A 14,096-nucleotide genomic window follows, 5' to 3' on the forward strand; every position below is an offset into this window, starting at 1 on the left:
AAGTAAAATTGTCTGGCGTGAGCCTCCTCCAAGAAAGTATCCTCCCAAGAAGATGTTAGTCACCTCTCAGGAGACAGCTGGCATTTACGTGCTGTGTCCTTGCTCTGGCAGTCTCTGTAGACTGAGAAGGAAATCAGAACAGTCACTGGCCAAAGTGCTGTCTTCAAACAAAAGCAGTTACATAGTTAGCATTTAAATGAAGCAGAGCATTACACTGAAAGACAAACTGTCAATACATATCTGATTGGCTTCTATCATAATGCTATTGGCCTTATTACTGTCCTTCCCTTGTGCTTCTAACAGCTAAAATATTTCTTCTTGAATATTTCATCTTGTTTAATATTACTGTGTGTGCAGTCCTTAAACATATTTGTCCTTGGTCTCATCCTGCCAAGGCATCCTGAGAGACAGGAAGAGCAGTAATGTGGGTGGGAGAGCAGGTGCTGTGAGGTGCTGCTGTTCTGGTTGTGTGCCTGTCACTGCTGTTGGCACTGCAAGGCTCCTGGGGGAACAGCAACCATTCACAAGAAGTTTCGAGGTGTGGTGATTTTTGGAGGAGCTTTGAGTGAGTTAGAGATGGGACTTTTGAGTTGTTTTTGATGATGTGGTTTATTTTTTTATTTTTTACAGAGGTAGGAAAGGTGGGTTTGGTTTACATCGATATTACATGGTTTAGAAGGTTATAAGACTCTTAGTTGTAAGACTTTTTAAGGAGTTATTGGTTAATAAAACCCTGCCAACAAGGACATTTATGTTTTTGGCCTAATCTTTAAATATTTCATTTTATTGACTCATGTTACAGTGTAAGTTTTCTTAGCTAATTATGTTATGACACACAAACCTACAGTACTGCATTTTAATTTTTCTGTTTATCTTTGTAGCTTTTTTTTAATATCTTAAACTCTAAAACTCTAAACTTTCTTTTATTTAGCTTGACCTGTTTCTGCTTTAAACTACAAATCTACATTTTTGTTTTTAGCACTTAAGTTTGGAAGCTTTTCTAAGGTTTCAGATTAAATCCTGTGTTTAATTTTAAGCTTTGGCTTAACAGGCCTAAAGTTCTGAGAGTTCCTTGCATTTCAAATTCAGTGTGTTTTCTCTTCCAGGCAGATTTACTGCAATCTTTTAAAAATGATGAGTGTTCTCGATAAACCTTGATAAAGCTCATTGCTACATCAGCATTTGTTCTTGTAAGATATAAGTACTTAGATATTCCAAATGACCTTTCCAGACATGTTCTTTTGAGGAGATACAGCTCATATACTCTTCATAATAAGCTGTTGTTCTTATTATTTCATCAGAATAGAAATGGACAATGCACTTTGTAAGGTAGTAAAATATATTCTCTGCCCCCAAGAGCTTGCTTATAAGCAGAAATAGTAAAAAATGGAAATGAAAGGATAGGATTTATATAAATCAAACTAGGCAGCAGCTCAGGTCTTGTTCTGTGGTTATTTCAGTATATGTATGTTCAGTGACTTCATGATAGGTGCCCGTGGTGAAAACATCTTAACTATCACAGTGTTTTAAATGTTAAATGTTTTAGAGAAAACTTGAAATAAACTGAAATACCATCAATTTCATTAACATATCCAAAGAGTAGAAATCAACAAGAAAATTCAATTTTAACATGTCTGAGTCAGAAGAAATAATATAATATACCTTTTTAATATTTGTAAAGTACAATATAATGGGTAAACAGGATTCTCCTATAGAGTTACTGGTTTCCTTATGTCACATTCAGATCACTGCAAGCAGTGAAGCCATAAAACAGTTTACAGTGATGCACAACTACCTGGAACATGGAGACCTTAGAAACATGTTTAAAACCTGTACTTTATCACATTCTAGTTTGTCTTAGTTAAACAAAATCTATTGTAATAACATGCAACTTGAAAAGTTGAATTGCTATGGGATATTGAGTTTTCCTGAACAGCTTTAGAAAGAGTTGCACTGAAAACTGACTTAGCCATTGTAAAGAACAGTTAAACTTTTATCACTGTCACATTTAAAAGTCTCAGCCTCTCATTAATGCAGGTGATGGGGAGCTGGCTGCAGCCATGACATTGTGTTCACCTACCATAGGGAGGCAAGGGGATACCCTAAAGAAATTAAAATTGATGGCTCCTCCAGTAAGGAAAGCCTGTCTTGGCTCTTGTTGTTTTCTAAAATGAGGAAGGAATTAAATAGGAAAATTGGTTAATTGTCACCTTCCCTAACGAGCAGCCCTGTAGTAGCCTTGTACTTTGAGTTGAAGAAACTTGAAGACATGCTGGTGCAATAATAAGGATAAAGCATTTCTCTTTATTAAGGTCAGTTACTGCTAATCTCCTTTTCGAGTTTTAACAGGGATTTATAGGGATTCATTTGTGGTTTAGATTTGGAGATAATTAAGTACCTTTCTGCTGCAAAGAAGAAATGGGGAGAGAATTGGCTCAAAGCTAGAAAAAGATTCCTGTACTGTCGCATGTATTAAACTTCCTTTTCTTTGGTTGTCACCCCAATAGGAATGATTAGTGGGTTGTAAAGAAAGAAAATGTATTGCATTACATCTATTAAAGCATGTTTTATATGTAACAGTAATTAAAATATAATTGAAATAATGAGTTCTTCTAATTATTGGCTTTACATAATGCATAGTTAAAGAGAGAGCATCTATAAATGTGTCTTTTTTACACATCCAGAAATGGTTTGCTGGCAGCATTTTAATTAAAGATGGATTAGCTAAAATGCAGTTTAATCATTCTGTCATCAAAGGATTTAGCCCTCGTTAATTAGCTGTTGATAAATAGGTTTAAACTACAAAAAATTTAATTTAAAATATGCCAGTTGTGATCTAGAATTATTAGAGCTGGAAATGGAGCAATGAGTCTCAGAAAAATCTGTGCCATCTCTTTCCTTAATATTAAATTAAATATAAAATGTAGGCCAGTGCTGAACTTTGTTCTGCCTTGTTAGTAATGGATGTGGCTCCGGGTGGTCTTTGGAATTGGTGAAGAATTAAACCAGAGACTATTTTTAATGATCATTGCCTTGCAGTGCGGCAGTGGGATCCGTTTCCCATTAAGTATTTAGTAAAGATTGAAAACTATTTGAAAATCCTTCTGCTCTGGAAAATGGATGAAAAGAAATCCAGTTTAAGGGTTTCTAGCTCCTCCTCGCTGTAGAGGAGCAGAGCAGGAGGAGCCCTCTGTGTTCCTACAGCCAGCCTGGCAGAGGCAGGAGCAGCAAGGAGCACATGGAATGTGGGCTTAGCACAGCACAGAAGGACAAGTTCCCACCTTCCTGATGCCAGTGCTGAAGCTCCCAGCTGCAGAGCAGTGAAGTGCCTCTTGTCCCTGCTGTGGCACATGGGGGCTGTGGCTCTGTGGGCAGCAGGATGGTCGTTCACATCAGCTGGCTTTCATCACCTGGGCTGCTCTAATCACAGCTGGAATTCCAGCCATGGCCGTCGCTGTACAGACCAGTACAAGCATCTCTTGCAGTAGGCAGTAAAAACTAGGCAGTTTTTCTGTCCATCACCTGATGGGCTACTTGGCCTGGCTGTGGGTAATCCTTACTTGTGTTCCCTGTGCCAGCCCCTGTGCTGAGCTGGCAGCTCTGCAGGAGGCACGTCCTGTGCCAGCAGAGCACACACCTCCTGCCTCTGAGCCTCTGCCTACCAAAAACCAGCTGAGGTAGACCTTGACTTACAAGTCTGTCAGAGTTGACATTAAACCTTGTTGTTATGAATATCTTAATCAGCTCAATTACTATGAAATTACTATGAAATATGAATACTAACTGTATTTCAGCAGGATTGATAGTTAAAGATTTCAGTAGTGTAATAGTCATAATATTTGAATCCACGATCAACTGGGTTTTATACAGATCAATCAAACACTTCTGACAAATGATAGGTGAATTTTCTGAGTAGAGTTAAAAGAATTTCAGGAAAATAGTAATTTGACAATCATACCTGAAGACATTTTCAAAGGCTTCTTAAGTGTTAATTTAAAGATTGACTTACTGAAAAGTGGTATTTACAGAGCATTCTTGGTCACTGTCCTATCTCTGGGGTACCCATTCCGTTGTCTTGCCAATCTTCAGGAAAAGCAGCAGCTGAGTAGGAGGTTACAGGCTTACATAATCATTGTTTGCATTTGAACATTGGTAATGAAATGGCTTAGCTGAACTACTGTGAAAAAGCCTAACTTGATGAATTTTCAGAGTCAAAGAGATGTGGCACCAGTGTAGAATCATGAAGGACAAATCAAGTGAGAGTGTTCATATGCACTTCTTTAAAATCACATCTTTGAAAGCTCTTGCCCTTTCCTCATACTGGAAAAAGAAAAAATTGGACTAAACTCCAACAGTCCTGTTAGAAAAAAATTACATCAACCTGTCTCCCCTGGAAGGGAGAAGAGAGAAGGGGAGATCGTTCCACAGGAAATCTTAAACTGCTGCAGTATCACAAGTCTGTTCTCTGACTCAAAAATCATTCAAAAGTTCTAGATTTGCAAATTGATGGGGGAAGATTTTCTTCATGTGGAATAGATGAAAGGAAGAGCTATGAAATTAAAGGAAATGTTTCTGTGTGTGAGGAAAATGCAGTTCCTGATTCTCTAAATTCTCCAACCCATTTAGCTTAGACAAAAAGATGAATTATCAGCTCATGTTATATAAGCTCTTCAGTTATTCTTTACATAAGACAGGTAATTTATAATTCCCAATTATGCAATTAAAATGCTAATTACCCCTCACCTAAACTCTCTGTTCTTGAACTGATATTATCAATTACCTTCAATCATTGCAAATCATATATGACATATGTGACAGTGCTGAGTTCTGTATTATTTATGGACTTCCTGTTTTGTGTGTCTCTGGCTTCCAGGTACTATTAATGGCTTTACCTCGATGGACTTTGCTTCCTGAAGGAATGGTATTCCTTCTGACCTGTGTTGCTTTGTGTCTTAAAATACATCTGCATTTTAGGGTTATCTTACCCTGTGTTCCTGCCCTGAGCTCTGCCTTGTGATCCATTTTAGTACAGAGAAGTAACACACTTAGAAATCCCAATAGGAATTATTTATTACAGAGGTGAGCCCACTTACTTCTGTGCTGCTTCTTCACAGCTCTCCCTTACTTCCTAAATGTTCTTTCTGTATTTACATTAATGTACTGCCAGTTTCCTGTGTCACACCTGCTTGCCAAAGTTACACTTCTTCTGTCCCTGCTGAACTCAAATAACATTGGTCACTTTTAAGGTTCTATTATTATATAGTGTTTGCTGCACATAAAGAAAAATAACTTATTTGAAGAAAACACAGCAAAAATGAGAACAAAATCTAGATATTAGAATTCAGAAGGATCAACATTTTTTAAAAAATCACATATCATTTCTGCTTCTGCATGATACAAATTAGGACAATTGTAAACAGAGATGCTTCAAAGTACATCTCCTGTCAGTATCTCAGGTTGGTAGTAAGCTTCAGCAGCTCTTCTCTGTGAGCATGCAAAATAACCCAGCCAGGGATTTTAATCTAAATTTTTTATTAGGAGTAGTGTAACCAGTTAGTTTAAGAAGTCAATGCACAGAAGTAGTTATATTTCCTGTTGTTCATGGATCTGCAAGTTCTGTTCTAAACAATTTCCCGGCATAAATCATTAAGTATATTGTCTCCAAGGTGATGAATAACTTTGCTCATCTGCTCATTGTGCTATTTTTCTTGTTTGGCTGCAAGTTAGTAATCCATTCTTTGTTCATTAATAGTAAGTTGGATTATTCCTGCTAGATTTCCCCACTCTGTTTTGCCCTTTTGCAATGAAGTACTGAAGACTTTTTTTGTTGTTGTTGTTCTTGTATTAAAACAACCTCAGAGATGTTCTGCAGTACTGCAGTGTGCTGTTGTGAACTAAAAGAAAATAGGATTAGATAGGCTAAGCCTTTAAGCATCTAGTTGCCCATGGAAAATAAATTACATTAGCAGAGTTAGTAGGTTAACAAAGAAAAATGCTCTGTTTTTAAGAATCTCACTGTGTCTAGCGTGGGATTAAAGGAAGCACTGCTCACCTTGTTCCTGTATTCACTGATGGGCTGTTACTGACACCTTGTCTTCTTTCCTCTGAGCATGTTCTGTCAGTCTAGTTTGAAAATTAAGTATAAATGCTTTAGTAATCATTTGCAAATTATATTTACTGTGGGTGGTTCAACAATTTTATAGAGTTTGGGCTTTATAGTTTTCTTATGTGGAGATTTTTATGTGTCTAAATTATCAAAATAATGGCTTTCAGTCCTGGGGTAACTGAAGAGATCAGCTTTGGAATATTTGTCCTTTTGGGAACACTTTAGAAAGGCTTTGGATTTTAGCCTGTGTCATGGCTATGCTTCAAATTTACACCATACAAAAGCATAAAGGCACATTCTAGTTGTAATTCAAAAGTAATTCAGTGTACAGGTAACTAATAGATACTCACCTACATCTTCCAATTGTAGTAATAAAAATAAAAGAAGGAACTTAACTCCCTTAAGTTACTGTGGTTTCCAGTTTATAGTTCAAACCCACCTGCTTGCATTTCAAGGCAAGTCTCAGGGGCTATATTCAAAGAATACTATTTTTGAAGCATAAAAAGGTTTCTTTTTATTAGGAGGCAACTTTCTCAAATATCTGTTTTCGATATAAACACCCTAGTGAGATACCAACAGGTGTCCTTGACTCTTCTGTACTCGTGTGCTTCACAGGGCAAACTGACAGCAGATCTCCCTGATACACAGCCTAAAACCTGGGTTCTTGAACTGCCAGTATCCACAAGTGTTCTAGAGGCAGTACCTGGGAATCATGAACAGGATTATTCAGTGGTTTTCTCTCTCTCATCGCATCAGAGGCCTTGGGATGAGTAATTGTTCCTCCAGCCTCAAGTGATGTGCATGTGTCATTCTGCAGCACTTGGCTGCAGTGGCTGAGGGTGTGGGACCATCAGAAGGTCACTGAGGAGTCTGTTGGGCAGTGTTAGAGAAACTTGCCGAGGTTCTAAACTTTCTTTTTGTCAGACATCGCTCAGATATTCTTGTCACTTTTAGTGCCTTCTGTGTCTCTCTTTTCACCATGTTTATTACACTTTCTGTAATTGCATTTCTTACTGGTTTTGTAAAATACAGGTCAAAATGCTCAACTGGATTTTTATTTAAAATTTGAACCTTTTTGATCTAGAAGTGTCTTGGTTTCAGGGATGAATAGCTGAGAAATGCAAATGTTGCTTAATAAAAAAGCAACATTTGAGTTATATTTCTTATAACTCAAGAAGAGCTAATGATAATAATTAAAATTAGAGATTATTTGTGTACTTCTTTTGGAAATAAAAATAATGCTGCTGGGTCTGCATGGATGTGTTGTATTCTAGTATAAGGAAGACCTGAAAATAAGCAAAATGTGAGAGCAATGAATACAGATAGTTCTATTCCTCCTGCTTTACATGTCTGTATTCTGTCAATTCACTTAAATTAGGAAAACTGTTAACATTAAACTATCTCTTTTAATGCAATTTCCATTCATAGCACAATGTGATTGTAACTGTCAGTGTGCATTAGATAGCAGTAGAAGCTGGACCAAAGATGACCATAAAACACAAACATCATTGTCAGAGTGATTTTGATAATTTGTCAGAAAGACTGTTCGTAGAAGGTTTCACTTGAATGGCTTTTTAGGCTGTGTTGAAGTTGAGGCTCTTTAAACATTCTGGAGATTTGTTTGGATGTATGCAGTACTCCATGGGATCTGAAACACAGCAAGTATATACTTGTTCTGTAATTTCTACTGGTGAATAACCCATTCTTTCTGAAAGGGGAGTTCTCTTAAGTCAGCCCAGCCAGTGAGACAGTTGAGTCTCAGCAGAGCAGTGGGGATAACATTATCTTGTGCCTCAGCAAATTTGCACGGAGGGGAAGTGCACTCACTTATTTGAGCTGATGATGTCTAATACTTGGGGTGTTTTAAATTGACAGGAAAAACAGTGAGTTTTAAAAAACTGCCTTAACTCTCTGCATATTGTCAGTCAAAGAAAGTGATGGTTTTGGCAAAACAAAGAGCACCAAACCCAGGATGTTCCGCTACACAGCAACAAACCAATTGTGTCCAAAGCAATGCACAGCCCATGCCAGCTCTAGCAAAACTGTCTGCATTTGACAGGTGACATGTGACAATGCTCCTGTGGTTGGTCTGTGTACACCACTGAGGCCATCCTTGCATGGTGATACACACACCCTCTGGAGAAATGCTGCACAAAAAAACATTGTATGAAGCTCTGAAACCCGTACAAGAAGGAGAAGAGAAAGAGCTGCTTCATTTCTGTACCTGTGTTGGTTGCATTAGAAGCTGAGGGTAAAGTATCCAGCACCAACATAAAACTGACTGAACACACATATCCTCCAGTCAGAAATATTGTAAAATGCAGGCGAACCCAGTGGGAAGAAATGATGATGTCCAACTCCAGTTCAGAAGGCTGAATGATTTCTTTATTATAACTATGCTAAAATACATTAATATACTATTGAAAAGAAGATACTAAAACTACAAACCTACTTTTCTAACTGCCATATCTAACTCCCTCACTACTCGTGACCCTCCTCTTCAGAGTCCAGCCACAGGTGGGTTGGATTGGCCATCAGGCTCAAACAATCCTCACCAGAATCCAATCAAGCAATCACCCCAGGTAAACAATTCTCCAAGCACATTCCACATGGGAAAAACAAGGAGCAGAAATAGAAATTGTTTTCTCTTTCTTTCTCTCTGTGCACCTCTGTGAAAAATCCTGAGAGAGAGGGAAATGTACTTACCACACAGAAAGACCAGGAGAAGCTCAGGATGCAATATTTGCAAATGTATGCAGAGTGCCAGATTAAATTATAGTCCATCCAACTATTTCAGACTCTATACTTTGACATTGCTCTTTTGGATAAAGATTCTTGCAGAGTGTAGACAGTGAAATCTTGGTGAGATGAAGTCAAGTGGCAGAATCTGCCTTAACTTCAGTGGAACTGGGACTTCACCTTCAAAGTCCTGGCACCTTCTCTAATTCTACATATGTACTTTCTAGCTTTGAAAAGCTAGCCTTTGTCATCAAAGGGACATCCAGTCCTTCACTTATCTATGCCATATTATACAAGGATGTTGGCTGTCTCTGATGGAAATTTTGGATTTTTTTTTCCAATAGCATGAAGCCATACCCCGAAAAAGTGAATTCAAAAAAGTGATGTGAGTAGTTTTACTAGCAGGAAACTCATCACCTGGCAGAGTTGTACCATCATCAGCTCAATAACACAGATAGCCCCTTCTTTCTTAGTCTTAAAACGAAGTCCATGATGTTTGGTGAAAATGGAAACAAAGTTCAGGCAACAGCTAGATTACACAATGAATGTCTTAATTTATTTATTGCTTTTTACTGCTAGTCAGGGAGTACTGCAAGAGGTGACTGCCATTACTGGCTGCATAGTTTCATATTAATTACAACTGAATATGTGATCAGTTGTCATATGGAAAAATAAACCTTGCTATCCTGCATCACTGATGATGGAAGGATGTTTAGGGCGTTCATTATTTTGTTTTTACATTTCATTTTTAAGCTCTTTATAAGGTTACTGGAAGGTGCTGTCTAGTGGACATAGTTTATTCAATCACTTAAGGTGAAGGGTCTATAAAATATGCTAAAAGTTGCTTCCTAAAATGTTACTATACATATATAACAGTGTAATTATTGTGCAAAATGTTTGTGCATAGTGTCATGTCTTAGAGAGTAAAGCTTGCCTGCAAGCAAATGTTTCCATATGAAACGTCCATTTCTGTGAAAGACTGTCTGTGTCAGAAAAAATGACAGTTTAGGTGATAAATTTTATCAGCTTAGTTTAGTGATATCTCTGCTAGATTCTCACCATGTCAGAGTTCCTCCTTAGCTTCTCTGGCATTTGACCTACTAATTGCCATTATTCATTTATGGGCCAAAACAAACTTAGTGTTTTCTGCCTTGTAAACCACCACAGTATTTTGAACAGAAAAGAGATCTTGTAAACAGGGTGTCCCTCTACTGAGTCTCTAAGTGGAGGCTTTTCTTTTTTCATATGTGATTAATTTGCATGTTTTCTTTTGTTTCTCTTTAAATACTGTAATTTTGTGTAATTTTAAAATCCAGTTTAGATTTACAAGCATGTAATGTCTTTAATATCTTTTGGATTTGAATTGTGTTCTGTGGCTCGCTGATGAAGAAGGACAAAATCACAACATCTCTATTCTTTGAATAGCACCATTATCACTCTATGTTAATGAAATTATTTCAGCATTACAAGAAATGAGGTTTTGGAATTCATTCAGTATTACAGAGAATTGGATTGTAACTAGAGCATATTTCAAAAAGAATAAAAGGATCCATGATATGTGCTTAGCTTGTAAAGCACCTAATCCTATATTAATTGTGCTTTGGGCAAATCTGTCCTCATCTGAAGGGGACTTTGACAGTGAAAATGAAAATATTGCAATGCTTTTTAAGGGCAAACAGCTCCTCCCGCAGGATGGCAGTGAAAGAGGAGTTCCACGGGCTGTTCTCCCTTCCCTTCCCTGTCCCAGGCACGCACAAAACAAAACAATGCTGCGTTGTACTGTCCCTTATAGGCTGCAGGAGACCTGGCCTCATGTTACCACATGATCTTCTTGCTCTTGGGATTGAGTTTTTGTTAATTTTTTTCCCCATGTTTGGACAGGGAAAGATCATAGAGGTATTTAGGTACCACAGTCTGAAATTGAATAAGTCTTATGTTTTCTCTGTGTCTGTTGTGCTGCAGACAAGAAAACATGAGAGTGTCCATTCCAGCCCGGACTGTGATGCAGAAAGGACCTGGTTTATGTGGAGGGAGAGCTCTGCTGCCTTGTCTGGAGAGGAGGGTGAACAGCACAGTCAGATGCAAATCAGGGTTAGGGGACATTTAGTTCAGCTTCCAGCAGAAGGTGTCTGTGAGGTGGTAAAAAGGAGAGGATTTCTGCTGAAATTATTTTCAAGAGCTTTGACCAGTCTGGCCAGCTCCTTCCTCTGTGAAGGGCTGGTTGGACTTCACTTTTCCTGAATCTACATGACATAGACTGAGGGCAGCAGGATTGAAAAGAAGGATCATGGATGTGATTGTGTGCCTGAAACAGAGCAATGCAGTGATTTTCTCAGTTCCACTTTGGAGAGTTTGGCCAGCTTTACCAGGTTCAGCATTTTAACTGTTACCATCCTGTTTGTTCTGTAGTCAGATGAACTCTCTTGCCAACAGTAATTTCCCTTTTGGTGTTGAGCTGTATGGAAAGCAATTGCCATTTGAGGTCACTGAGCTGCATTTGAGCTCCTCTTCTCTGCTGCAGAGTTGCTTCATGGCTTTGTGGAAATCACCTGCAGCTCTGCAGGGCTGCTGAGATGTGCATGTGGGGCAACTGGAATGTTCAGCTGAGCAGAAATAGGCAGAGAGCCTCACTGGGCAGCTGGGGATTTACACCAACACAACTGTACTCAAGCAGAACTTGTTTTTCTACCTGTCTGGGGGTGATTTTGCATAAATCAATAATGCCCACCTTTGTTTCTTTGCAGCCTGTTCCAGCACTACTGCTACACTCGAGGTGGCATGCGCCACACCTCCTACACTTGCATCTGTGGCAGGTAAGAGGATGATTTACACTGACCTGTGTAAGCTTTATAGTCCGTTTCCCCCGGATGTTTGTAAAATCAGTTCTTTTAGGCATATCATGTGTTTGCAAATGCCACCAGAGTGAATTCTGACCTGTTTTCACTGGAAAAGACAAAGAGAGGTAGGTGGCTGCCTCTGTCTCCTGAAGACGTAACTTGGTAATGGAGTGCTGCACTCCAGAGGTTGCCCAATGTCTGCTCTGCTGCTGCCACCAAGATCGTTTATGCTCACCCCTGTCCTGCAGTTGGCTTTTTTATTAAATAGCACCATGGAGAAGGGCTTTACAGCCATTCTCTGTTGCTCAAATATACTTTCTTTGAAATACACCTTAAGTATTTCTTATCATCCTCAAAATTCTTTGTCTCAAAGATTAGGATGCAGTTAAACAAATCTCTTTGGAATTTGGAATTTTTTTGCTCTCTCTGCTTCTTGCTGAGCAGCTAGTGTTGAAGGTTACTGTATTTGGGAAAGTAGTATTAAAGTTCTCCCTGCAGTTGTAGAAATGCACAAGAGAACAGTGTGGGATACATGCTGAAGAACAGCTGTGTGCTTCATGCAGAGATTAATCTTACTTAGTGGAATTAATCTAATCAGAGAGGTATGACAGTGAAATGAGCCATATATGTTGGTATATATGTTCCACTTGTTCTGCTGCTACTCAGAAACTTTTGCCCTTATCTGAAGTCACACACACTTACCAAAGATAATTTTTATGTTAATGACAATAATTCTATATTGCTTTGAAGGTAATAAGAACAATTAGCACCTTCACTTCTTTCTGCAGTTTACTCAATTGCTTATTTGTAAATGCAATTTTCCAATTTATATGCAAAATTGCAGCAGTAGCATGAGCAGTTTTATGGCAAATTGTGTATCTAAATTGTCTGAAAAGGTTCCTGGTTTAAGTACCGTTGTATAACTTGAGCATTAACATCCCAGTAAAATGAGACTCCACCTCCAAGCTTTTGTCACAGACAGTGAAGGTATGATTTTTCACAGCCATGAAGACTTCACATTCACTTATGGTGGATCAGAACCTGTTCTGCAGGACCTGGTTTGGGTGCTGGTGGCCAAATCACTTTGTTAAACCTATAGAAATGCCTAGTCAGTGTTTGTGTAGTGGGTCCTTGTGACCTGTGGGAACAGGCTGGACTCTGCACAGGACTGAAAACCCAGGACGTTGTGGGGAACCCCGGAGGAGGAAAGCTCCAACAGTAGCTCAGAATTGGGTGCTGACAGGGGCTCCTGGGTGTCCTTCCTGCTCTGCAGGGCATGGAGGTGGAATTAGAGCTGCCTCTGAACTGTTGGAGGATTTAAAACACAGAGAAGGGCTGTCCTTGGAATGCCATATCCAAACAACATTATGACTCCCTGTTGCTAGCAGCTGGATTGTATCCTACCACTAGAAGTGCAGACAAACCTGATTTTTAAAAAAATAGTTACACGAGATAGCAATTTACAGACAAAGGTCTTTGTATGCTATGTTCTGACTATGAGTGATGAAGGAAGAATGAATAATATTAACAGTTTTAAGCTAGCTCCTAATAAATGAATGAATCCAATTAACATAATGATGGCAAAAATAATAGACATTTTTTAATACTGGGAAAATGTCATGCATTGTAAATATTTCACTTAACTACATTTACAGCTAAAAATAGCTTTTGCAATTAGGAATTTTGAATGTTTTATTCTATTCATGCTGAATTTTATATTTTCCTGAACACATAAAATGGGCATATTTTGACAGGATCTTTTCTTTTTAGATTAAAGGCCTGATAATAGTTTCCATAGAAAAGAATAGTACATTTAAATAAAAAACAAGTTTGTTATTCAATTTTTTAAAAATTATGCTGATTAAGCTGGAAATCAGGAGTAATCAATACAACATTTCAATACAGAAATAAATCACTTGTAATGTGATGGGTGCATTCAGTTATTGCTGTCCCTGTGCAGTGTTATATTCTTGAGGAGATGCTAAATGACTGTTTGGTGTGACCAAAAGTGTTGACTGTTACTATGAGAATACTAACACACATTGATGAGTGTGACAGGGTGTTACCTTTTGAGATTAGTTCTGTAGTCAGTGATACTTTCAAAAGCTGTCAGCTGGGGAGTGGTTTGAAGTGCAGACATCACTAAGTGTCATGGAAGGAGAATAGGAGCATTTGTTAAGCATACCTGGATAGATTTGGCACTCATTTACAAAGTGCTACTTCCAAGTAATGTCCAAATGCTAATGAAGTATTCACTGCAGTGTCTTAGGATACCAAGGAACCATTTTTACAAATGAGAAAACAAAGGTAATCCATTCCTAGTGACCTGGTGATGCTGGGGTGGATGGCATGCATTGGGAAGCAGGTGCAGAGGTTCCAGCTGGAGTTAGGTGGTGGTGGAGGCATTGCTTTCA

At 38.4% G+C, this 14,096-nt stretch overlaps 1 protein-coding gene across 4 annotated transcripts in view; it reads left to right on the forward strand.

The window, feature by feature from the left end:
• The window catches only part of PEPD (peptidase D), a 219,500-nt gene that overhangs the window by 145,452 nt on the left and 59,952 nt on the right, over positions 1-14,096 (forward strand). For all 4 annotated transcript variants that reach the window (XM_053987235.1, XM_053987233.1, XM_053987236.1 and 1 more), the window contains one exon: positions 11,590-11,658. In XM_053987235.1, the coding sequence (XP_053843210.1) occupies positions 11,590-11,658 (69 nt within the window). The remainder of the gene's footprint in view (positions 1-11,589; positions 11,659-14,096) is intronic.

This window comes from Vidua macroura, chromosome 11, assembly GCF_024509145.1.
Source record: "Vidua macroura isolate BioBank_ID:100142 chromosome 11, ASM2450914v1, whole genome shotgun sequence".
Lineage (NCBI taxonomy): Eukaryota > Metazoa > Chordata > Aves > Passeriformes > Viduidae > Vidua > Vidua macroura.